Raw genomic sequence first — 24300 nt, 5'->3', positions numbered from 1 at the left:
TATAAATAAATTCGAACAAAGTAACCAAACTACAAATATTATACTAAAAATAAAGCCCAACATAAAAACATTATTAATATAAATATAGTATAAATAAAGACATGAACCTACAATATTGTTGTACATAGATCCACAACTGACACAATAAAATCAAGTCTAATGTTAAAATGCATCACTCATATCAGTAATAAAGGATATTTAACGCTAATCGCCTTAGCCTTATAACCAAAAATTACAAGGCAGTTTACTAAATTTGGTGTTTGCTGTAAAAGCCAGATTAACTTATCTCTGTTTGAAAAAATGTATCAATTTCTGCAAGAATGGTAATAAATAGGTTCCCCTTATGTCATTATATAAAGAGCATTCTAAAACATAATGGATAGTATCTTTCAAAACTCCTAGACAGACTGGGCAACATCGTTTAGCCGTTGGTATGGAAAATCTATGTCCAGCCAGAACAGCTGTGGGCATCTGTCTGGTCCTTAATCTAGTCAAAGAGGATCAACATTTATTATTGAGATCCAACTGTAAATACCTTTCTCCCCCCAGTCCAACTTCCACAGTGTATATAAAAGGGACAATACAAGTAGCCCTAGCCACTGCAAAATCATTCTGCCTGGCAATATCTCGCATCCTCTGGAAAACCCGAACCTTTTCTAGGGAAAAAAATCTTTCATTATCTTTGAGATAGTATCTCATCTAGAAAGTGCAAAAGTACGGGAAAGAAAAGCTAACCAGGGTGATTGGAGAGGAGGGGGATTATTAATATCTTCTATGTAGCATAATTTAAGGAGACAAGCTGGTAAAAGGGGCAGGATTTTAAACCAAAATCCCACCATTCTAATAATAATATTAGTTAAAATAGAATCCATTCCCATCTCTAATCTCAAAAAAGATACAGGAGTTAAGGGAGGAAAAGCCAGAAGAGCGCTAAGAAATTTGTTCTCAGGTACGTCTACATCATTACTATTGGCATAACCCCATACTTCAGCACCATATAAGATCTGAGAGGTAACTTTGGCTTTATATGCTGATATAGGAGCTTGGACTGATTGTCCTGCTGTGGTTTCAAAAAATTTCTTTATAGCCACGGCCGATTGGGCTGCCTCAGTTTTAATTGACTGAATATGATGTTTCCATGAGGGAGAAGCTGTGAATAACACACCCAAATACCTATAGGTTTTGACAACTTCAAGTTTGGTTCCCCCCTATATTCCACTGATATTTTATCAAACAACTTCCCCAATACATTATTTTGGATTTAGCATAATTTATCTTTAAGTTACTTTGTCCACAAAGATGCTCAAAAGTTGTAATTGCTCTCTGTAATCCAATAGGAGTTTTTGACAGTATAACAGTGTCATCTGCATACATTAAAATAGGGACTGGGGTTGTTAATAGTTTTGGGGGATGAAAATGTGCATCCTGCATATTTCCAATAATGTCATTCATGTAAAGATTAAACAACAAAGGGGCCAAAATACATCCTTGTCTAACCCCTTTTTGATGTGAATTTGTGTAAATTCACCCTTCAAGCCCCACTTAACTTGGGCCCATGTATCTTTGCAATATTCTATCAACAAATGCAAAAGGGAAGGGTCAATTCCATAATTTATCAATTTCTCCCAAAGTTTACTTCTATCTTACGGTCAAAAGCTCTTGACAAGTCTACAAATGCAATATACAGTATTGATTTGCGCATACTTATGTCACAAAAATTGAAGAATAAATATGTTATCAATAAGGGAACATGCATCCCTGAATCCGATCTGATGTTCACGTAATATGCTTTCCCCTTTTACCCATGTGTGACAGGGCACTGTTGGTGCCTGTCACTTTAAGACCAGAGCCAAGCAGCCAGCAGGTGCTTGACTGCAGCAGCCATTTTAGATCTCTGGCCACCCATATAAACAGATCAGTTTCCTGCTGGCAAGTAGTAACATCATCTGGCTGCAAGGCTCCATAACATCCTGGAGGCAAGGGCAGGAGCTGCAGGGATCAAATTTTAACTGAAACGTCTATCAAACTTATAGGGCGATAAGATTCTGGCTTATCTTTTAAGCCTTTCTTGAAAATAGGTACAATAAAACTCCCTTTCCAGGAATCTGGGATTTGGCCCAACTCAATTATAGTTATACCATTTTTCCAGGATCTAAGTCCACCATTTGATATTATCAATGTAAACTTCCACTGGTATTCTATCTGGAACTGGGGCTTTATTCTTCTGTTGTACTTTGAGGAAATATGCTATTTGATCCTTTGTTACCCGATACTTAATTGCATCAGTGAGGGGTTTATTACTACTTATTTGTTCCACAGAAGTAACCTGATTGAAAAAAATATTCTACCCAATTGTCTGCAGTAATATTATTTTCAATGTTATAATTAAAATTAGCTGTTCCCTTTGATACAAGTAGCCAGAAAGTTGTACTATCTTTAGCAATAATTGCCAACCTCAATTTATCCCATTGCTGGTTATAATATTCTTTTTTTTTTCTGGAGAAGCAGTTTATATGCTTTCCATAAACTTCGAATCTCACTCTGAAAAGTTGTTTCAGTGTACCCAGTTTTCCTTTATTCCCCAGCTTTCCTATGTAATTATCTTTTCTGTTCTACACATTCTTAATCAAACCAGGAAGCACCTCATTCTTTAAAATGTCTGTACAGGATGGGAAGTTAGGAGGTACTGAGAGGAGTGGATCAAGAAGATCTTTAATTTGCTGGCATATGAACACACTTCAATTGTCTATCTAACTGAAACCCTAAAACAAGTCTGATGAAAAAAAGTTAAAATTCAAACCAGATTAAATAAAAACTACTAATAATCTGGAAGTCCATGAAAAATACACAGACAAGCAGAATCACTGCCCTTCTGCAAGATGCCCCTTCCAAAAAAAAGAGTCCAGTGCACAAAAACAAAGAAACATGCAGTTTTGAATCATCAGAAATGAAATGCAGGAAAAATAAATACAATTGCCAAAAAGCAACAGCCTGAACAACTGGCATTATGGACTCTACTGAGTCCTTATGATGCAGTTATCTACTGGAGATGGCATGGATTACTCTGCATCAGTAAGCTCCATCATGGGAACTCCAGGAGGCATTCAGTCCCCTATTTGTAGGCAGCACACACTACTCCACCACTTGGCAAAGTTTAACATCTTTCCCTTATGTGCTGGTCCCAAACTGATGGCCATACTAGGTCGTGCTTCACAAGTTACAGAACACAGTGATAAACAGCAGAAGTCACTGTGTACTGTTCATGACCTCTCTCTCTTCACTTCCATGCAACCATGTAAGGACCAAATTCAATCAAGTCATAAGTATCTGCTATATATTTTCCAAATAAGACCATTACAGGAAATATTTGAAAGGAGAATTCAATACAGCAATCACTTGCTCTGAACACCTATTAAATCTGAACTCTGTATATGTATATTTCAGGGCTGCCCAACTGGGAGACCACACACAGCAGACCATATACCCAGGGGGCACCACCCCCGGCAGCACACACAACCCAGCTTCCCAGTCACACACATCACATGGGCATCCCACCGTGCAGTATGGTCAACTTGCTTCCCCCCACTGCGCAAATAGCACCCCCACACTGCTCCCAGCTATGCATGTCACACCTGCAGCAGATAGTACAGGCAACCTGGCTCCCCACTTTGTGGAATGCACAGCACACACATAGACAGACTGGCCCTCTCCAGCAAAATGCACATCGGCACTAAAAAAATAGCAGTGGTACGCTTTGAAACTAAAGCACCTTCAATGTGTTTTAGTTCAAAAATGCACTGCCACCATTTTCTCAGCACTGACACACATTTCACCATTTATACCAATCCATGCAAAAAGCGCCCAGCACTGTGTCGCACGAATGTGTGCATACACCCAGTGTTTTATTCATATATTTACAATTTTAAATTAATCTGGAAGCCTACCAGTGCCTCAATCACTATAATAAAATAAATTCTAAGTACCTATACATTTTGGTATTTAATTTCAGGGGGTTTTACCATGGAAAAAATCAGAGCTCCTCCTGTCACCTTCACCCACTAGGACACAGGTCCAGGACCCTCACTCCCAAGTCACAAGCCCCCAGCCCTTCCATTCCCACCCCACAGCTGTCCCAGAGGGGGACCCCAGCTGCCAGGGCTATGGGGCCATGGACCTGGGTCCGGACCCCCCTGCCCCCCACAATAGTGCCCGAGCCCCGGCTACCACCCATAGGAGGCAGCGGCTGCTGAGGCAGAGTGGAAGGCTTAGCCCAGCTCCCTCTCCCCACCAGTGGCACAGCCAGAGCGGAGCTTATGGGGGGGGGGGGCAGGGGAGGAGAGGAGGGCACAGATGCAGGGTGCCTGCTGTAGGCTCAGACTCCCTGCCCTACTGCCCTCCCCCCCAGAGCTTCCACAGCCCAGTAGGCAAGACCCAGCACAGCAGGGCAGAGTGGGACCAGACGGTGAGGCTTGTATCACCACTGGGAGCTCCATGCCGCCATGGCAAGGTGCCCCATGCACGCCCAACAGTCACGCCTCCTACCATGCCACAAATGCATGGCAGGGGTCATGGCTGTTGGGACTATGGATAAGATCCCAGTCATGCCATTACTAGTTGCCAATACAAGGGGAGCTTAGATCATAATCCTGGGCCTGGCAAACTGAACTGGGGTCAATCAGCTGATTGTCAGTTCTGGCCCAGGAACCAGTGGTGATGCGAACGGGCTTCAGTGAGGTCCCAGGGTCAGAGCTGACAATCAGTTGATCAGCCCTGGCCTAGACTTTGATAAGTCGAGGTCACCTGACGCTGCCCAGACAGGCAATCAGCTGACTGTCAAAAACCAAGGCACAGCAGTTCTGGCGGATTAGCGGTTTCCCCTTCAGGAGACTTTTAAGCCCCACACCTGGCAGTTCTAGCTGGGCTGCTAGGTACAGGGAAGTCAAAGGGCTTCCCCCACTGTGGACTTTAAACCCTGTACCCAGCAGCCCACCCAAAGCTAATCAGGATAGAAATGTAACATGTAGAAGGGGCCTAGAAATCACCTTTCCCCATCCTCTGTAGACAGAAATGTTGCCTCCCAAACTACTACAGCAACCGTGTGGCGGGCCAGTAGGGGGCGCTCCTGCGTTGAGCAGCCCACCTCCCTACGCCCGACCACCTTCCAGGCTCCGAGTGCCTCCCTTAGGGTCCCTCACGTCCAGCCGACCCCTTCCCTAGAGCACACCCGCTAGCCTGGGGTTCCTGCTGCCACCATCCAAGGCTCTGGACTCCCTTCTGGCTCTGCGCACCTTGGAAAACACAGGCCTGATCGTCCAATGGGTGCTAGACCCAATACAAGCACTTGGGGCACTTCCCCAAGTCAGAGGCTATTTAGGAAAGTCTCCCTTAGTCCACAGACCTAAGGGGCCTCCTCGGCATAATTTAGACCCACCCCTCAATAAGTCTCCCACACCGGTCACAAGGAGAACTTTATTGATTACAGGGGGTAGGGTGGAAACAGGGTAAAAGGTAGAGCAGTATCATAGAAATATTACAGGAATATCAAAGGAATCCCATAGAGCAAACCAGGGTGGCTGAGGTAGCCGTTTGAACACGCATCTGAGTTACTGAAGCTAAATATCTAATTGGATCTCTAGTAGCTTACTCACTCGCATCATCCAGAGGTGGTTGTTGTTTCCTCTGGAGGCAGGGCACTCTTGCAGCATGCGGTGATGAGGAGAGAGCCAGGTTCAGATACACCTGGATGACCGCATGGCTAATGGCTCCCCTTCTCCGCGCGCAGGGCCGGGCCTTTCCCCCCTGCCCAGGTGACCAGAGCATCGCGCCAGGCTTTTGTCATGCAGACAAGGTGGGAGATCCCCGCCCTGAGGGATTCAACAGCAGCCTCTCAGGCTGGCACAGACAGATCTCTGGAGAGGGGCACCGACAGTGGCATTTCTGCCACAGAAGGGGCCTAGAAATCACCTTTCCCCATCCTCTGCAGACAGAAATGTTGCCTCCCAAACTACTACAGCAACAGATAAATGCCTAACACAGGGGTTGTCAACCGGGGACAGAGCACCACCGCCTCACAGGAGCAGGGCCAGGGTGGAGTGAGAGCAGGGCCATACAGACGTCATGCTGCCACTGCTCCACCGTCACCCTTCCCTGCCACCCCCCCACCAGTTCCACATCCAACTGCTCACCATTGCCCTTCCCCCCCACCTGACAGCTGGCCGTGTGCCACCCCTCCCCCCTCCCCTAGGGATACATTTATTAAAAGGGGGCTGCTGGGGGTACATTTATTTTAAAAGGTTGAAAACCCCATACCTAACATATCAATGGCCTTATATGCTTATAATGTATTTAAATACAATTTTAATCTTGGAAAGTAAAGAACTAGTTTTAGTACCTTTTGCCTTTAAAGATACTGTGAAGTAAGTGATGGTAGCAGATAAAAGCCCTTTCCCAGAGAAAATGCTTCATAATAAATAGTAGACATAAGCTTATCAGTTGAAATAAGTCCAAATGGGTGATGCAATTCTTCAAGTTCTATGTATCTATATGTTGAAAACCCCGAGTGAACAAAGCTAACCATCCTCAAGTAAAAATAGTGTCAGTCTCAAATTAATTTTAAAGCAACCACTAATCCTTGTTACTCTTAAAACTATTCAAGGCCATACTGCATGCTGTTCTAGAGCAGCACCTGGCTACTGCAATATTCTTCAAAACCTGTAACTTATATGCACGTTGTTTTATTCTTCACTGCCCGAGTAGCTCTTTTACTTTTGCAGGAAATACAAAACTGTTTCCAGTTTTTGAATCAGTGTGCTGCTCACCTGCAAAGACCATTGGTTTCGCCAATTTAAAACCAGGCAAGGGCTCCACCGGCTCCTTATGCGAATACAGCGTGTCCCCTATTTGGGCTTCTGTGACTTCTTTCATCCCAGCAATCAAATAGCCCACCTGTCCAGCATACCTAAATAAAATTGGTATTATATGGAAATTTTTACTATGCCTTAATAACATTAAAGTTTTTCTCCCCTGGCAGTTATTCCCTCCAAAATCCAAGCATGTTCTCTCCATAACTCCCAAATCAGTCTAATATTGCTGCTCAGTTGTTTGTTTACTGCAACAGACGCTTCAGGAATGAATCTTGTGACTTGGCAGTTAAATTTCAGTTACACTTAGAAATTAAATGTTCCTTTTAGTTTTTTTGGATTTCCAGCCGTATCCAATTTCCTATGTAAAGACAAGGACAAGAACACTCTTTTAACATCTAAAATAGGGAAGCCAGAAGAGATGTCAGACCCCACATGGTCAGTTTGAGATACTAGCAGAACCTGTCTCTGACAAGTAGAAATGACTCTCTGCAGTCCTTGTAAACAACCTTGTTGGTTGACGGGGATGGATCACCACCCTACCCTGTTGCTAACATGGGAATACAAGGTGTATAATTAAAAATTCAACTGCACAGTGAAAGAAGCAGTTATTTTGGCCTTCAGCTTCCATGAGAACCTCTGAGAAAAGCCAAACCAGCACTTGGCTGAAGATGTTTCAGAAATTGTTTGTCTATTTATGTTTCTATTCTGTCTACAGAATTTTCCTGACACTTGCAGAAAGGAACTGGTTCCTGATAGCACCTATAGGTGCAGACCATTAAAAAAAGATTAAGAGCTTTCCATCTCAATAGGTAGAATTGTAATAAGAGCCTGACTACAACTCTTTCCTAAGGTAGGTCCTATGGGTAAACTAGAAAATGAAGCAGAAAGACATGCCTATCAGGCAGGGCAACTGAGACTACCTGTTCAGCATGAAAGACAAACACTATGTGCCCAAATGAGACATGCCCACAGAAAATTTAGATAGAAAGGAATTGGAAAATAACATTGGAAACAAAAAAACACTAATGCACAATTTGGTAAGAACTTAAACAACAATTAAATGGTACAGACTGATAGACTGTTCATTTAGCTCTAATTGTCTTTTAAGAAAATATTTTCCTCTTTGAAGGGGAGAGAGCGCCTTTACTATGGATATCCTAAAACATCCATTTCCTTTCCTGTCTCCAGTTCAATTAGATGCCAATACAGTAAAAAAAAGTCTGTAACGTCCCTTGAACCAAACACCCTTTACTGTCATCTCATGCTTTCATCCAAACGGACTGAGATTCAAACAGCAAAATTTCCAAGGACATTCTTAATTCCTCCCAAAGGATAGCACCACATTGCATTTTACATATAAATCAGCCTTCCTGATCTTAGAAGAGTCTTTATTTCATTTTGTTCTGACAGCTTTATTAATGTTACTCTGTTTCAAAGGTTAGCTGCCTTGATGGCAGTTATATCAAATTCAGTTATAAAGTTTTTCTGAAGGAAAGAGTAAAGGCTTCACTTACTTCAAACTAAATGTTTATGAATGTACTCCTCATTAAAGGTATTAGGTAGACAGCTTTTTTAGAAAGGGGGTGAAATTTCCCAAAGGTGGCTAAGTGATTTAGGACAATAAATCACGTTGAAAGTCAATGGAGTCTTGAACTCCTATGAAACGTTGACATTTTAGAAATTCCCACCTCAAGTCTATCCTTTCAGCTAAAGAACATGAACAGCAACTACACAATTAGAACCTGGTATAATTTATCAATGTGCCTCAGTCAAGCTGAGAAAAGGCTAGATCTACAGATGAAATGGTTATTCAGTCTCCAAACTCGTTCAATCCTTTGTCTGCCTGCTGACACTGTAAAGATGGGTCCCAACAGAAAAGGTAGGAGGTTGCATATACCTGATACGTAGGGGTGCACCAATAGAGATTTTTGGGGCCGATACCGATTTTTAAGGAGGCATATTGGCCCATACCAAGCTGATTTCCGATATAGCTGCGTGCAGCTGGTAAGTCTGTTGTGGTGGAAGGGGCGGGGGGAGGAAAGGGGCATGAGGGGGGCAGATCAAGGCCCCTGCAGTGAGGAAGTGGGGTTGGGGCAAGCGCTGCCCAGCCAGGGGAGGGAAGAGAGGGGAAAGAACCACAGCTCATCTGGGGGGCATGACTCGTGCCACTGCATGCATCTTGGGAGGACATGGGGGGCATGTGCCCCCTGGATCTGCACAGGATGGAGCAGGGCAGGCTGCAGCTGTGGGCTGAGGCCAAGGCTGCACCAGGCTCTTCCCAGAAGGGGCTGGGCCGGGCACTCAGGGAGGGCAGCGGCTGCAGCCACCCCAAATTTTGCACACCCCATCCCCCCAGCGCTGCTGTTGCCCACCCTGAGGGCAGTCCCGGCCCAGCCCCCCTCCACATGCAGATCCAGGGGCACATGCCCCCCCCACCCCCCACACACACCCTCCCGGGGTGCACGCAGTAGCAGGAGCTGCACCCTCCACCCCACACTCCCTGACCAAGCTGCAGCTCCGTCCCGCACCCCGCCCTGCCCCAGCTGAGCAGCACCTGCTTGCCCCAGCCCCTGCCCCACTCCCACCCTCACCACGGGGGGTGTTGATCTGCCCCCCCCCACTCCTTCCCTCCTGCCTCCACTTCCAGCACAACAGACTTACCAGCTGTACATAGCTCTCCAAGCTCCTAGGCTGTGCTCCTTGCTGCCTGCTTGCTGTGCTGCAGCTGCACGCATGCATGGGCATTTATTGGCCAAATTATTGGCCACATCAGACCAATTTCCAATACAACCAATTTTCTTTATGTTGGTGCTGATCCAATATCAGACCCATGTATTGGTGCACCTCTACTGATATGCTAGGGGAATGCTGCATATGATATGACTTCTCGTTAAGAACTGGATTCAAAATACAAGCAGTCCTCAACTTACAACATTTTGAGTTACGTTTCACACTTATAACGTTTATAAATTGACATCCTGTTTCAACTTTATGACATCAGTTTCGAATTTACAATGCTTGATCTGATGCAACGCCACGCCAACGGACAAGTTTGCTGTCTCCCCCATCTCTCCAGAGAACATCTGTCCAAACTTTCTTGAACGCTTTTGTCGCAGGGCACCTCGGTGCCTGCTCCTAGGGAGTAGAAACTGCCAGGGAGAGAGCGCCCTGGCAGAACATAATAAGCACAGCTGCGGGTTACCAGGGCAGCTAACGTGAGTCAGCTGGCCTGTAGGAGGCAGGGCCTGGCCCTTATAAAGCCCAGGGAGGAGGCCAGGCTAGGAGTTCTCTGCCAGCAGCCAGAGGGGCAGGAGCTCCTGGAGCTAGGAGGCAAGTAATGCCAGAACTGCTCTAGCTGAGAGAAGGATGGCAGCTCTGAGAGGTTTGAGCACCATGGTTTAGCCAGGAGGCTTTATGTTTGAGTTATAGCCAGGAGGCTCGAGTTTATGTTCAGGCTTTGATATTACGCCGGTGGCAAGGGTGAGGCTATAAGGGGTTGGAGGAGGCCTCATAGGGACCCCAGAGGGGTGGGGCCCCAGCGCCTGAGTGAGGGCACAGTACTTTAAGGGGGAACCCCAGTGGTATGGGAACCCCGGTGCCGGTGAAGGCGCAGCTTGCAGTGCGGAGCGCAACCAGTGGGTTGCAGGTGGGGAACATAGACCCGGGGTTGTGTGCGGGGTACATAGACCCCAGTTACTAGAAAGCCCAGTGCGGGCGCGGTAAGCCTCTGAAGAACGGCTAGTGCTGCGGCAAACCCCGGAGCAGGGTAGAGTGCTGCGGCTGCCCCGGTGAGAGGGGGTAGCAGCGCGGTGGGCCTGAGAGTCGGGGGGCGTTGCCGGGAAGTCCCCAGAGTGGGCGCAGAGAGCCCCAGACGGGGCGGTATTTTAGAGGCCCGAGTGTGGGCGCAGGGAGAGCCCCAGGAAGGGGGCATTACTGAGAAGCCCAGCGCAGGCATAGCAGGCCCCAGGCCGGGGGCGCTATTGCGAAGGCCCCAGAGAGGGGCAACGTTACAAGGAGGCCCCGAGTGGGCTCGGAGAGCCCAAGAGAGGGCAGTATAGCAGAGGAGGCCCAGAGAGTGGGCAAGAGCATGCAGAGGAGGCCCAAGAGACGGGCAATATATATTTATAAAGAGACATACCAGTGTCTTTCCCATCAGCAAGGCTTGGGGCATGGTATTAGGGGTGGTAGGAGCCACGCGTAGCCCATAAGGCTAGGGTGCCTGGGGAGCACCCATCATACCGGGAGACCCCCAGGGGGTCCAGGAACACACGGGGACCGAGGTCCCAGCTAACCATGCCCAGGGAGTCGTAGGCAGCCTCCCAACTATACATAAACATCAAAGACGTGGCGGGTGAGAATTTGAGGGTGCCCTTGGGCCGACTTGGCACGGTGAGGGGGCAGAAGGGAGATCACGGCCCTCCTAAAGGACCCCGCCTTGACAGCTTTCTTTAAGAAAGTGGATAAGACTCCAGAAAAACCTACAGCCAAGACTCCTGAGAAGACTCCAGCCAAGAACCCTTCAAAAAATCTAGCAAAGTCACCTCAAAGAAGTCCTTCCAATACGATTGTTATTTACAATATAAATACATTAATGTAGCTATATTACTCATCTATAATTGATGGAGTACAAAATTCTGGGTTATTTTTGGTGAAAATGGGGTATTGGGCCTTGGTTCAGGAACCAATCCCACATTTATAACATTGTTCCTATGGGAAAATCAGCTCAGAGTTAAAACGTTTCGACTTAAGACTCAGTTTTCAGGAACCAGTTATGTCATAAGTCCGAGGACTGCCTGTACTGAGATCATATAATACCTCTTAGACAAAAGCTCAGAGTGGAATCTTTCAAAAGGGTCATCATCAGTCTAATCTTCAGTGATTTTGAAGTGGGTGCTTTCAAAAATCCATCACCCAGCCGTTGCCATCCAGAGCTAAAACTGGACAGATGACATGGACATGCAGGACTTTGAATCTTACCATCATAAACACTAAATTATTATATTCTACTCAAAGGTTTCTTACTTACAACTTATGAGTTGGCTGTTCATCTGGAGTCAAAATTCCCACTTCATTAACTTCGTAAGTCTTCCTTGTATGAGCAAACACAATCTTATCTCCTTTCTGAACCTGCCCACCAAAGAGTGCAATGCTAGCTATGACACCCCTGTAGTGGTCAAAGGTGGAGTCAAACACTAAGGCCTTCAGTGGATTGCTAGTGTGAGCACTGGGTCTATTATGAAAAACAGAAATAATAAATAGAGTAAGCATAACTATTTACCATTACGCACACACATACACCCCCAGACTACAAAGGCAGAGCGCAGCAAACAAACAAACACTGTGCAAAAATATAGGTCTACTATATATAGCGCACATGATATTAGGAGTCAGTTTAAGCCATTCCACAATAACATGCCAGCTGCAGTCTTTTAATATGTATTGTATACTTCATTTTTGCATATCAGCTCTATTTCACAAAAGCTGGAAATTATTTTTAAAACATTAAATTGTTTCCTCTTCTAGTATTCCCCTCACAAATAATATTCCACTGATTAAGAATCACTCAAGCAAAAAAACTTGCTGATATAGCTCTTCCATCTCCCACTGACATTATCTTTTGGGCTCTGTTTGGCTTTTGTTACTGTAGGTATTATCTAATAAGAACAGAATGAAAAACAAAGTATTGATCCAAAGTCAAACTGCAGTTTAGCAACCTTTGTCTTCATTCTGACAACGGGTAAATCCCCAGATAAAAATCTTAATTAAAACTGCAGTTCAAGCTGAAAAGGCTGTAAACATATATTGTTAACTTCAGGCCCTGGGACAAGTTGCATTAAACAATGTAATGTTCAGAAGGAAGTATGTGCACCTAAAATATATTATTAAATATAACCAAGTAACAGTTGTGTGCTCCCCCAAATCCTATTAGGATTGCTCCAACATTGATAAGAAAATATTCTGTTAAAAGGGTTTGATGTGTAAAAGGAAATTCAAATAACCACTGTTATAAAATACTGTTTCAGTCTTTATCTGCTCCCTTATTTGAGGGCTTACTCCAAACATATTATCATATAACTGCTTTATCTTCACTATTTCATATAACATTCTCATCTAATAATGGCTTTTTACTATTATTTAAAATTTAACAATTCCAACGTGTATTAATATACACATTGAAAAAAAATCATTTTTCAAGAGAAAAATTTAAAAACTGACCATTTCAATCACAAATGGATCCCGCACCTCCAATCATTAGCAACCAAAGGTCAGAAATTTAATATAAACTAGACCAAAGTTAAATTTGTGCATTTATCATTTAAGAAGAGTTAACTACCACTCCATCACTTATAAAAAAGACTAAAACTTACGGTGGTATCTTTTTGATGACATGTTGAAGCACTCTTTCTACATTTGTTCCCAGTTTAGCAGAAATCTAACAAGTTCAGGGAAAAAAATCATTTGGAACAAGTCTGGCTGAGATGCAATTCTGTTAAATAAACAATGTCATTTAAACTTAAGCAACTTTTCCTAAAATTATAATGCTTAACACCACAGGTAGAGCAGAATACGTTTAACAGTTTTTAATTCCAGACTTTGTGAAACTATTCAACAGTTATGATACAGGCAGTCCTCGGACTTACAACACAATTGGTTCCTGAAAACCGCGTCTTAAGTTGAAACGTTGCAACTTGGAACCAATGTTCTCGTAAGAAACAATATTATAAATGGGGGATTGGTTCCTGAACCAAGGCCCAATAGCCCATTTTCACCTAAATACCCCAGAATTTTGTACTCGATCAATTACAGATGAGTAATATAGCTATTGTATTTATATTGTAAATAGCAATCATATTGATTTGGAAGGACTTCTTTGAGGTGACTTTGCTGAACTTTTTGAAGGGCTCTTGGTTGGACTTTTTGAAGGGTTCTTGGCTGGAGTCTTCTCAGGAGTCTTGAGACTGCAGGTTTTTCTGGAGTCATCTGCTTTCTTAAAGAAAGCATCCAAGGAAGTTTGGACAGATATTCTCTAGGGCAGAGGTCCAACCTTTTTGAATGTGGGGCCAGATCACGAACTTTTTATCACCCAGTAGGCCGGCAAGCCATATTCAAAGACCTCACAGGAAGCAGCATCACATCACCTCCCCGAAACGAAAGTACGGTGTTTACTTTCATTTCCCGTCACAGCACCTCAGACCTCAGAAAACAGCTTGGAGGGCCACATGGCGGCCCGCGGGCCATATGTTGGACAAGCCTGCTCTAGGGAGATGAGCAACGCAGCAAACTTGTTCGCTGGTGTGGCGTCGCATCGGATCAAGCGTTGTAAAGTCAAAACTGACGTCATAAAGTTGAAACAGGGTGTCAATTTATAAATGTAAGTGCAAAACGTTGTAACTTGAAATGCTGTAAGTCGAGGACTGCCTGTATATTACAAATTTCTACAATACAGTAAAAAAACCTCAAAGAGAAAGAAAAGATATCAGGAAGAAAAAACAAGAAAGCCTGAAGGACAACATAAGAAATCTCAAATTTGTCCTTGAAGCTTCTGTTAAGCATGAAAGCTTTCTTTATACAAACTGGTAAAAATTTCTCTCTAGCACAATGCAATTATATGTTGCATGTCAAAAAGGAAAAAAAAAAGCTTAAGTGTGTATTAACTTTTTAACAGAGATCAAAGACAACTTGTATGATATCCCAACAGAATTTAAAAGTCTATTAACCAACCAGTTTTTAGAAGTCTGAAAGAGAACCTACCCTAATGCAATCATCCTCAGGGAGATCAAACAGTTTTTCAATTTGCTTCTCAACTCTTTCAGGATCTGCATTCTTCAAGTCAATCTATAAAAGAATGTTCTTTTATACATCTGAAGTGCTATTATACACACATACACTGCATGTTTGTGGTTCACCGAAAAGATAACAATCATTACATACCTGGTCATTAATACTGAATGTAAACACCAGTTACCTTTAAAAGACTATCTATATCAAGGAATTTTCTGAGTCCTTAAACAGTAAAATCTTTATAATAAAATTTCTTCTAATAATTTTTATTAAAAAAGTAACAAGTTACTGCGCAGTAGCACTAGCGAACACCTTTTTTAGTAACACTACTGAACAGTACCATATTAGCACTGTTTGTGCTGTGACACATTACTGCGCAGTATTATTAGGATACTGTGCAGTTAGCGTCTCATGTAGACACTTCCGGTATCAGGCAACCTTTTCTCCAGTACAGTAAATGATGGTAATACAACTGTTTTTCTTAGGTTGATACAATTTCATGATAAGTATGTAAGGCGCACAGCCTTATTTCCAGGATCAAATGTTAAGAAAAAACACATCTACACACTACATTTTGCTTAATTAAACAATCAATAACTAAATCTCCCACTCTACCACCTGTGGGATATGGGTTCTTTGGGGGAGGGAGCAGGGAAGGCAGTGTTTTATTTTCGGGGTTTTTCTTACTCTCAATAAAAGCCTATTTCTTGAATACTGATTAAGTAGCAGCTCTGGCACCCTTACCAATGTATCATTTTTATGAAAGATTTTTTTTTTTTTAAGTGTATGCTGGAATAAAGCAAAACTCATAGTGTAAGTTTTATGTTAGTGCAATGGTTCTCAATCTTTTGGAACTCAAGGCATCCCACCATAATTTTTCTGACCCTCAAAAACTAATTTACGTCTTACAGTGCCTACCTCTTCACGCCTCATAGCACCCTTAAAAAGGATCTTATGGCACCTCAGGGTGCTGCAGCACCTCAGTTGATAATCACTGAGCTAGTGTAACTGTTCTTCATAGCAAAGGGGATTATCCTATTTACCAGAAATAATAAAAAAGCTACAGAGAATGTTGTAACCGGCATATATCCAATACTTAAATGGATACATTTGCATCACGATATGCTAAACTGTTTTATGCATCCCATTAGAAAAAAGCACATTCCATATTATTTTTCATCTTGTTGATAGCTTCATTAGAGCAAAAAGAAAAAGCAAACATCTCATATCCACTTGTGATTTTTTGGTGTTTTCAGGTTCAAGTTCAAAGTATCAGTTAAGCTCAGAAGCGATTCAAGTTTCATGTTGCCAAGAGACCATATACAGCAGTCACAAACAGTAAATTACACAGCAATAAACTAAAAGATGAGGAAATTACATCTTGGCTTAGATCCTCCAAGTCAGAATTTGTCTTGATTAGACTTCAGGCGCATCAGAACATGTGAAAACATTCTAATGTGTTCTGAACCTCTATGTATACATGACACATTCTAGCCACTTGATGTGATAATCAGGGCCGCTTTCAGCTTCAATCTGACCAGCTAAGTGAGAAGCCAGCAAACTTTTCAAGCTGTAAGCCAAAAAACCTGGCTTCAGCTGTGCTCCAGTAGTGAGGAAGCGTTTGTCCATGCCTGTGCTAGGGCCAAGCAGCTGCACCAGCACTGCATGGCTTCTCCCAACCTCTCACCCCCTGGGCTGTAGTGCAAGTGCAGTTTCCTGCCAGAGGGGAGCTGTGCTGAGGCCAGACAGCTGAAAAATGAGCCCATGCTGCTGCTGCCTCTTCTCCCCAGCCCCAGCAGTTTCCAGCTGCAGTGGAAGTGCAAATCCCAGCCAGTAGGAAACTACACTGGAGCTGGGAAGCTACATCCACACTGCTACCGCTTCCCCTCATCCCCTCCATGATCCCTGCCGCAGGGCACTAAGGTATGTCTGCTCCTTTAAGGGCAGGAACTGCCTGGCTAGAGAACCCAAGGAGCTAGACAGAGCTCCACAGCTGCAGGCTTCCACGGCAGCAGGCTAATGGAGGAATCACCCTGCACCTGCATCCGGTCATCTGACTACGAGGAGTTATGTCCCTGGGCACATATAAGCCCCAGGGCTGAGGCCAGCAGGGGTTAATTCTCCAGCAAGCTGCCTGGGGAAGGAGCTCCTGCAGGGAAGAACTACCCAGGAACACTGTGGCTGCTGTATAGACTGTTGGCATGGCTAATGAGGCTCCAGGAGTCTACAAGGTACCCAGGGCTGGGAGACACTCAATACTCAAGGAGCAGCTTGGGGTTTTAAAGAGACAAGAGTGTGGCTTGCTTTAGTCATATACTCATATTCTGTTATAGCCTAGGGGCTTATATTGCTGTTGTTGTTTTTATCCTGGTGGACCGGGATGAGCCTATTGGGGAGGAGGAGGCCTCACAGGGGGTACAGTATAGTGCAGAGCCCAGCACCAGAGAGGGTGCAGAGACAGGGGCCAAGGGCCCAGTGATGACAAGAGGCCGAGTTAGACTGAGGCCTCGTAAAAATAGGGACAATGTTTAACACCACCTGTGAGGCAAGGAGCGTGGTAAAAGGGAGGTGTTGGAGCCACACATCTAGCCCATAAGGCTTAGGGTGTCCTCTGAGGCACCTACTTAGCGTGGGACCCAGCAAGCAGTCAGAGAACCTGTGGGGTTTTAGTGGGGTCCATTAGGACTGTGACTGAGCAGAAACTTGAGGGCAGCCTCCCTATTTTATTATCTATTCCAACAAGACACGACAGGTGAGAGGAGCAGGCGCTTGCAAGGAAAAGCTTGTACAGGCCCCTAGGGACATCGTGGCCACTTCTAGGGACCCCACAGCATGACATGCCCCCCACTCCCCAGCAACCTCCCAGCTGCAACTGGAAGCTTCTCTGCTGGCTAGAAGCTGCGCTTGCACTGCAACCGGAAAGAAGGGGGCAAGGTAACATCACAGTGATGCAGGTACAGCTTCTAGCTATCTTAGCATGGTTCCTCACTGCCCAGCCCCAGCATAGGCAGAGACGAAGCCTTTCAGCTCCATGGGCCACATCCAGCTCACAGACCATATGCTGCTGACCCCTGAGCTAAGTAACACTACAGCTTTTATCCTAATCGAGACAAACCTTTGCTTTTATTGCTACAGGATTTCTTAGTTTATTACATAGATCCACTTACCTACCTTGCTGTTTTGAGGAAACACTGTTTACAATGCTGGCACCTTGCACAACTACTAAAAATTCACTGCAAATTATTTTAACATTAAACAGAGGCCAGCTATTTGCAACAACTTGTGTTCCAAGATGCTAATCTAAAAAATAAAAGTAAATTTGCATCCATTTTTAGCACATTTTACTATGCCAGAGATGACCAACCTGCAGCATGGAAACTACAATTGGTACAGGCAGCCTCTGTATGTGGCATGCAATAGACTGGGAAGGCACAGGCAACACAATAACACAGGTCAGGGAGCAGAAAGCAGAACATTAGATCCAGAAGGGAGCACAGGCTAGAAAGCAGAGCAGATCAGGTGAGGGAAAGGGATCAGAATGGCACATGAGACAGAGCAAGGGGGCAGGGCAAATTTGCAGTACACCTGCCAAAAAGGTTGGCCCTCCGTGTATTTTGTAAGATACTCATTTTATTTCACAATATTTATAGTTATACAAAATTATCAGTGTTACATACATAAAAGCCCAATATCTCAATACCTTGTTTATAACAGGAATTATTGCCAGCTGTGCTTCAAAAGCAAGATAGAAGTTGGCCACTGTTTGTGCTTGAACACCCTGGAAAACATCAGTAAAAACCTGTATTCAATATTACTATTCTTTGTTTGGGTTATAACCAAGCACACCACATAAATCCACATTCTTACCAAACAAATTCCTTTCTTGGGAATAGGCAATATTCAATTTAACTGATCTTCAGTGATCTATAATGAGTAATGACATAAGAATACAAAAAGAAAGCAAAGGCTGACCCACAACTTCTTAAACTGTTCATTAATATTTATATTATAGATTTTTCAGGATACCCAAGGTATATTTTAGCTACTAGTGTTGTATTATGTTATGTAAGTAATCAAAAATCAGAATATGCCTAGTCCTTGCCTGCATACATTTATACCCTAGGGTGGACCAAAGGGAGTATGACAGAGACAAAAATAATAATAACAAAAAAAAAATCACTGTTGTACAACCTAAATGTCTCCATATTCCCATACAATTATTTTGAAAAAAATATTAAAATAACTGTTTTTTTTTCCCCCCAATTCCCTTGTATAAGAGGGCTAGTGGAAAGGAGTTTTAGGGCAACAAGAATGATTTGGCTTCTGATGAGGGGCAACATGTCAGAAAGCAGGGAGGTCTTTTTTGAATGGAGATATAGCCATCCATATACAGATTTCAATGGGGAGACAGAAGGTAGGATTAAGTACAATGGGACATGACTGCATAAATCCTACCCCCTCTATGCCCATCCAAGGCAAGAAATGATTGGGCATGGACACTCAATACAGTTAGCTAAGAAATCTTATGGATCCAAATATTAGGGAGAAATGACTGTATTTGGCCCAACCTACTGCTAAAGAGCAGTTGATGACCCAGAACACAGGCCTGAGAGATGGAACTATTAATGACAGTAGTGTACAATGCTGATAAGGGAAAGGGTTTCAGATACTATGACTGACAATTAATACCAAGTCTCTATCTTTAATATAATCTAATATAAAAACAAGAGCATATTTGAAAGAAATACTAAACAGCAAAGTTCATGAAAAGAACTAATGTACGTTCCTGCTAATACAGGAAAAGAAATAAAAGTGCTCAGGTAAGAGATGGGTTGTGACACATTTTTCTAAAGAACTGGGTCAATGGAGAAATCTCACACTGAAATAAACACAAAACTCAGAGAAGAAGCACATAACATGAATGAATGAACACCAACATACCAATATTCTATTTGCACTCTGTGTGTGTGTGTGTGTGTGTGTGTGTGTGTGTGTGTGTGTGTGTGTGTGTGTGTGTAAAATAAAAATAAAAGAATAAAGGAAAACAAAATATAAAATGGAATCCAATTAATGATTTATAAAGAAGTAATAAGTAATAGATGTTACAAGCATGTTACAGAACTCAGGACAAGTTCTGGATAGTTATATTTCACATAAGAGACTACCAACCTGACCCCTTGAACTCTTAACAAATCAATACCCCCTGCAAGCAGCTAAGAGTTGAAAAGCACTCGGAACCCTCAAAAAGATGGGTTTGTCCCTTTGTACGAAGCAGGAGTCTCATCCTGCAGTATTACTGGCTAAACTTTTGTTTTGTTTTGTTTCATGGGACAACATGCATCATCGCAAACATACTTCCTAAATCAGTTTCTTATTCTGAGCTGGTAATATCATTTTTTCTGAACTACAGCCCAAAAGGAAATAAGCCAATTGAAAAAATGGAAGTTGATCCATTTTCCTTGTCTATGAAACTTAGGTGGCATTAGCTACTGAGGTACCATAAGAAAACAAAAATTGGAACTACCTCATTTGCATCTACTACAAGTATGACACCTTGACAGGCAGACAGAGACCGTGACACTTCATAGTTAAAATCGACATGACCCTGTAAAAAAAACAAAAACAAAGAGTGTCTTTGAAAATGTAGCATGTGGTTTAATTTGCTCTATTTTAAAGGTTGCTAGCAACTTAACAGAAAAAAAAATTCTCACGATAATTCTACAAATTAAAAGCACTAAACAATGCAATAAACTTGCCTTAAAACTATTTTACTATTTTAACATAGGGACATTTTGCTTTATGCAATTTTAAAGATGCTTATATTTTACTTACTGGTGTATCAATGAGATTTAAGAGGTAATTTATTCCTTCATAACTGTAGAAGAGAGATGCAGTCTGTGCTTTAACTGTGATCCCTCTTTCTCGTTCCACTTGCAACTTATCCAGCACTTGTTTATTATGCTCGGTTTTAGTAATTGTTCCTAAGAATCAATGTTTTAATAACTGAATTAGCACCTTATTTTACATAAGTTTAAGTTTCTGTTGCATCAAAATACACGGAGTTTCAATTTAATTTCTACTACAGAATTTTATATAATCTTAAAATGTAAATTATAAAGCAAAATGGTAGTTTTCGCGATAAACAAAATATGCTAAACCCACTGGCCCAAAGCAGATGGCGCACATTCCTTCACAAAAGGCTCTTCTCCATCAGTTAAGCTTTTTATGTACAAATTATGTTTCAGATTTTTATGGTTGCAAAATAGTCTTAGGTGCAAAGTAACACAGTATTTTCTTCCTGAGTTTAAAGACAATTTAGAGCCTTAACATCAACATCATTAGGCAAACCCAGAGCAAGTTGTAAATTGGAAAGTTCCTCTGGAATTTAAGGAATCGTTCCACTTTTACTCCAGAGCTCACTGATTTTTTTTTTTTTTTTTCAACCAGGGTACATGATACTCTGAAGAATGCTGTAAGGTGTCACTCAGTATTAGAACTTCACACACATACACAACTCACAGGGTAAACCCAGAAATTTCACATAGAAACCGATATAGTCAATAACTTTCTGACCCCATGTGCTCTACTTGATAGAGGCGCATCAATACATTGGTCCATATCATATCAGCACTGATAAAAGGAAAATTAAATTTTATCAGCAATCAGCTTTTTTTGGCTGATGTGGCCAATAATTCTAATATAATAAAGGACTTAGTCTGTCTATCTGTCTGCATGTCTGTAACACTTTTGGCCAACTGCGCATGCGCCACAGAGGCAGCCTGGGCTGCGTGGACCCAAGTTTGAGCCACTGCCGGGGAAGTTCGTGGCAATGGTGAACACGCCCCGGCCGCCTGAGCAGTGCCTCCTTGCCTGAGGTCAAAACTGGGGGAGGGTCCCTGACCTGAGCATAGCTGTTGGGAAGAGGTTAGAGCAGCTCTGGCCCTAAGCATGCAGTGGGCAGCCCACCCTTGCCCCATACACACATGGGTCCCATGCCTCCCTGCCCAAGGGAGGGAGGAGGCATGGGGACCTCCCATGAAGGGGCGGAGGGGGGAGAGGGGGGTCATGGTGGCGGCTGTTGTCAGGGCTGGGCAGCAGGGAGGGAGGGAGGGAGGCAAGTGGGAAGGGGACCCTAACAACAGCTGGCAGGGAGGGGGAAGCAGCGGGGAGGAAGGGAGGCTGCACAGGACAGAGTGGGGGGAGGCAAAGGGGCAGGGGCCATGGTGGCAGCTGTTGTCGGTTCTGGGCATCAGGGAAGGAAGGAAGAGAGGGAAGCGGGGAGGGGAGAGTCACTGTGGCGGTGCCCTCCCACCACCCGGCCCTGACAACAGCCAGCAGGAAGGGGGAGGCACCAGAGAGGGAGGTAAGCAGGGGGAAGCTCAGCTGGGACGTGGAGGCGGGCAGGGAAAGGGAGCCCCTGTGCTGGAGGAGGTAGTGGCAGCAGCGGCGGAAGGTGTCTTCATACGGCTGGCCCCGAAGGGTAACCAGGGGGTGAGGGGAGGCCATGTAAACACTTCCTGATATCCATCATTCTTAACAGGCAATTAGCTAGTGTTGCCTATAAATGCCACGTGCATGTGATTAGCCACAGCATGTATGTGGCCAGGAATGCAGCCTGGCAGCTTGGAGAACAGCATCTGGCTAGTAAGTCTGTTGGGGAAAAGGGCATGGGGGAGGAAAGGGGCGTGGGAGCGGGGGGCGCCAAGGTGAGGGAGGGAGTGGGGTTAGGGGAGGGGCAGAGGCACGGGCAAGTGTTGCCCAGCTGGAGTGGAGCAGGGTGTGGGACGGAGTTGGCAGCTCACCCAGGGCACAGCGAGGGGTGGCTCCCACCACTGAATGCAGCCCTGGAGGAGGCATGGGGGGCATGTGCACCCAAATCTGTGCATGGGACAATGGTGGGCTGCCCACTGCATGCTCAGGACCAGAGTTGCTCTAGCCTCTTCCCAGCAGCTGTGCTCAGGTCAGGTGGTGCACGTGGTGGCAGCACTAGGAGGGGTGCTGCAAGGGGGCTACAGCCACCCCAAAATTTGACCATAGCCCCTCCTCCCATCACCACCTGCCCTGCTCTGCCCTGCCCAGCCAAAGCATAGCCGCCAGGAAGAACGTAGAGCAACCCTGGCTCCAGCACTCCTAAAAAGACATGGAGAATCTTGAAAGGGTCCAGAGAAGGGCCACAAAAATGATTAAGGGCCAGGAGGACAAACCTTATAAGGAAAGACTAAGGGATCTGAGACTGTTCAGCCTGGGGAAGAGAAGACTGAGGGAGGACTTGGTGGCCATCTATAAATATGTAAGGGGAGAATATTTGGAGCTGGGGAAAAAAACTGTTCATTAAGGCACCCCAGGGGATGACAAAGAGCAAGGGCCATTAACAGTTAGAGGATGGTTTCAGGTTGGATGCAAGGAAGAACTTCTTTAAGGTAAGGGTGACCAGAATCTGGAATAGACTTTCCAAGGAGGTGGTGCAGTCCCCAACCTTGGAAGTCTTCAAGAAGAGACTGGACAGACACCATTCTGGGATCATTTGATCTCAGCAGTGATCGGGAGGCTGGACTCAATGATCTTTTGAGGTCCCTTCCATCCCTTAATTTTATATGATTTTATGATACTATAGTCTTTGAGTTCTTTGCAACAGAAGAACTGTTCTATTGGTTTTCCATAGTCAAGTGAAACAAAGAGCTGCTATTTTCTGAGGGATGCCTTGAGTCTGCCAAGGGACATCTTGAGTCAAATGAGAACTGTCTCAAGTCACAGACACCTGAGAACAACTGCCACAGCTACTATCAATTCCAACCTCATACGATAAAAAATGGACCAGTAATTAGAGCACGAGGCCTTGGGAGACCAGAGTGCAATTCCCTGCTCCACCACAAATGTTTTCTATGACCCCAAATGATTCATATGGACAAGTCTCTCTGTCCTCCATTCCCTATATGCAAAAGAAATAATAGTGCTTCATTCTGTCACACATTAATCATAGTGAGGTACTCAAAATGGTACCCTATAAGTACATTAGGTTAGTGTGTCTACAATCTACAACCTCATCTATTTTGTATGCAAAATTTCAGAAATCTGTACAGCAGCAGAGAACCCACACAATTCTTAATATGTGCACTGCAGAGCCACATCAACATATGGTTAAATATTCCCAGAACAGACTCCACAAATCCTGACACTCGCACTCTCTATTATATCCATACTGGTCTCACCTACCACAGAAACCTCCAACTTTAAAACATTCATGATTTTCTCCTAAATTATTACCTACTTTTCATTCTTTTAAACAAGACTAGCTCTCAAGTTCCAACATGTTTTACTTTTACTCCCCAAAATCACTTTATCTGAAATTTCCAGATTCCAAGTTTCCTTCCACCCTTCCCAAACTTTCTATGCACTTATGCCCTTGCAAATCTTCTGAGTACTTGTCGCAGGGCACCTCAGTGCCTGCTTCTGGGGAGTAGAAACTGCCAGGGAGAGAGAGCCCTGGCAGGACTTAACGAGCACAGCTGCAGGTTGTCAGGACAACTAAGGAGAGCCAGCTGTCTGTAGGAGGCAGGGCCTGGCCCTCATAAAGCCCAGGGCTGAGGCCAGGCTGGTAGTTCCCTGCCAGCAGCCAGAGGGGCAGGAGCTCGAAGGTGAGCAATGCAGGAACCGC

General features: G+C 44.1%; 1 protein-coding gene across 2 annotated transcripts in view; it reads right to left on the bottom strand.

Annotated features, from left to right (window-relative positions):
* Nucleotides 1-24300, bottom strand: part of GUF1 (GUF1 homolog, GTPase) — a 47658-nt gene that overhangs the window by 19332 nt on the left and 4026 nt on the right. Inside the window, exons 3-9 of one of the 2 annotated variants that reach the window (XM_006021735.3) lie at nucleotides 20478-20626; nucleotides 20170-20250; nucleotides 18346-18423; nucleotides 14616-14699; nucleotides 13232-13296; nucleotides 11890-12093; nucleotides 6819-6958 (exon numbers count right to left, since the gene is read on the bottom strand). In XM_006021735.3, the coding sequence (XP_006021797.1) occupies nucleotides 6819-6958; nucleotides 11890-12093; nucleotides 13232-13296; nucleotides 14616-14699; nucleotides 18346-18423; nucleotides 20170-20250; nucleotides 20478-20626 (801 nt within the window). Of the gene's footprint in view, nucleotides 1-6818; nucleotides 6959-9876; nucleotides 10079-11889; nucleotides 12094-13231; nucleotides 13297-14615; nucleotides 14700-18345; nucleotides 18424-20169; nucleotides 20251-20477; nucleotides 20627-24300 lie in introns of those variants that run through there. The other variant, XM_025201782.1, reaches the window with a different exon arrangement.

The sequence above is a fragment of the Alligator sinensis genome, unplaced genomic scaffold (assembly GCF_000455745.1).
Source record: "Alligator sinensis unplaced genomic scaffold, ASM45574v1 scaffold247_1, whole genome shotgun sequence".
Lineage (NCBI taxonomy): Eukaryota > Metazoa > Chordata > Crocodylia > Alligatoridae > Alligator > Alligator sinensis.
Note: the sequence above shows the minus strand (reverse complement) of the source record. Positions and strands in the feature narration are given on the sequence as shown.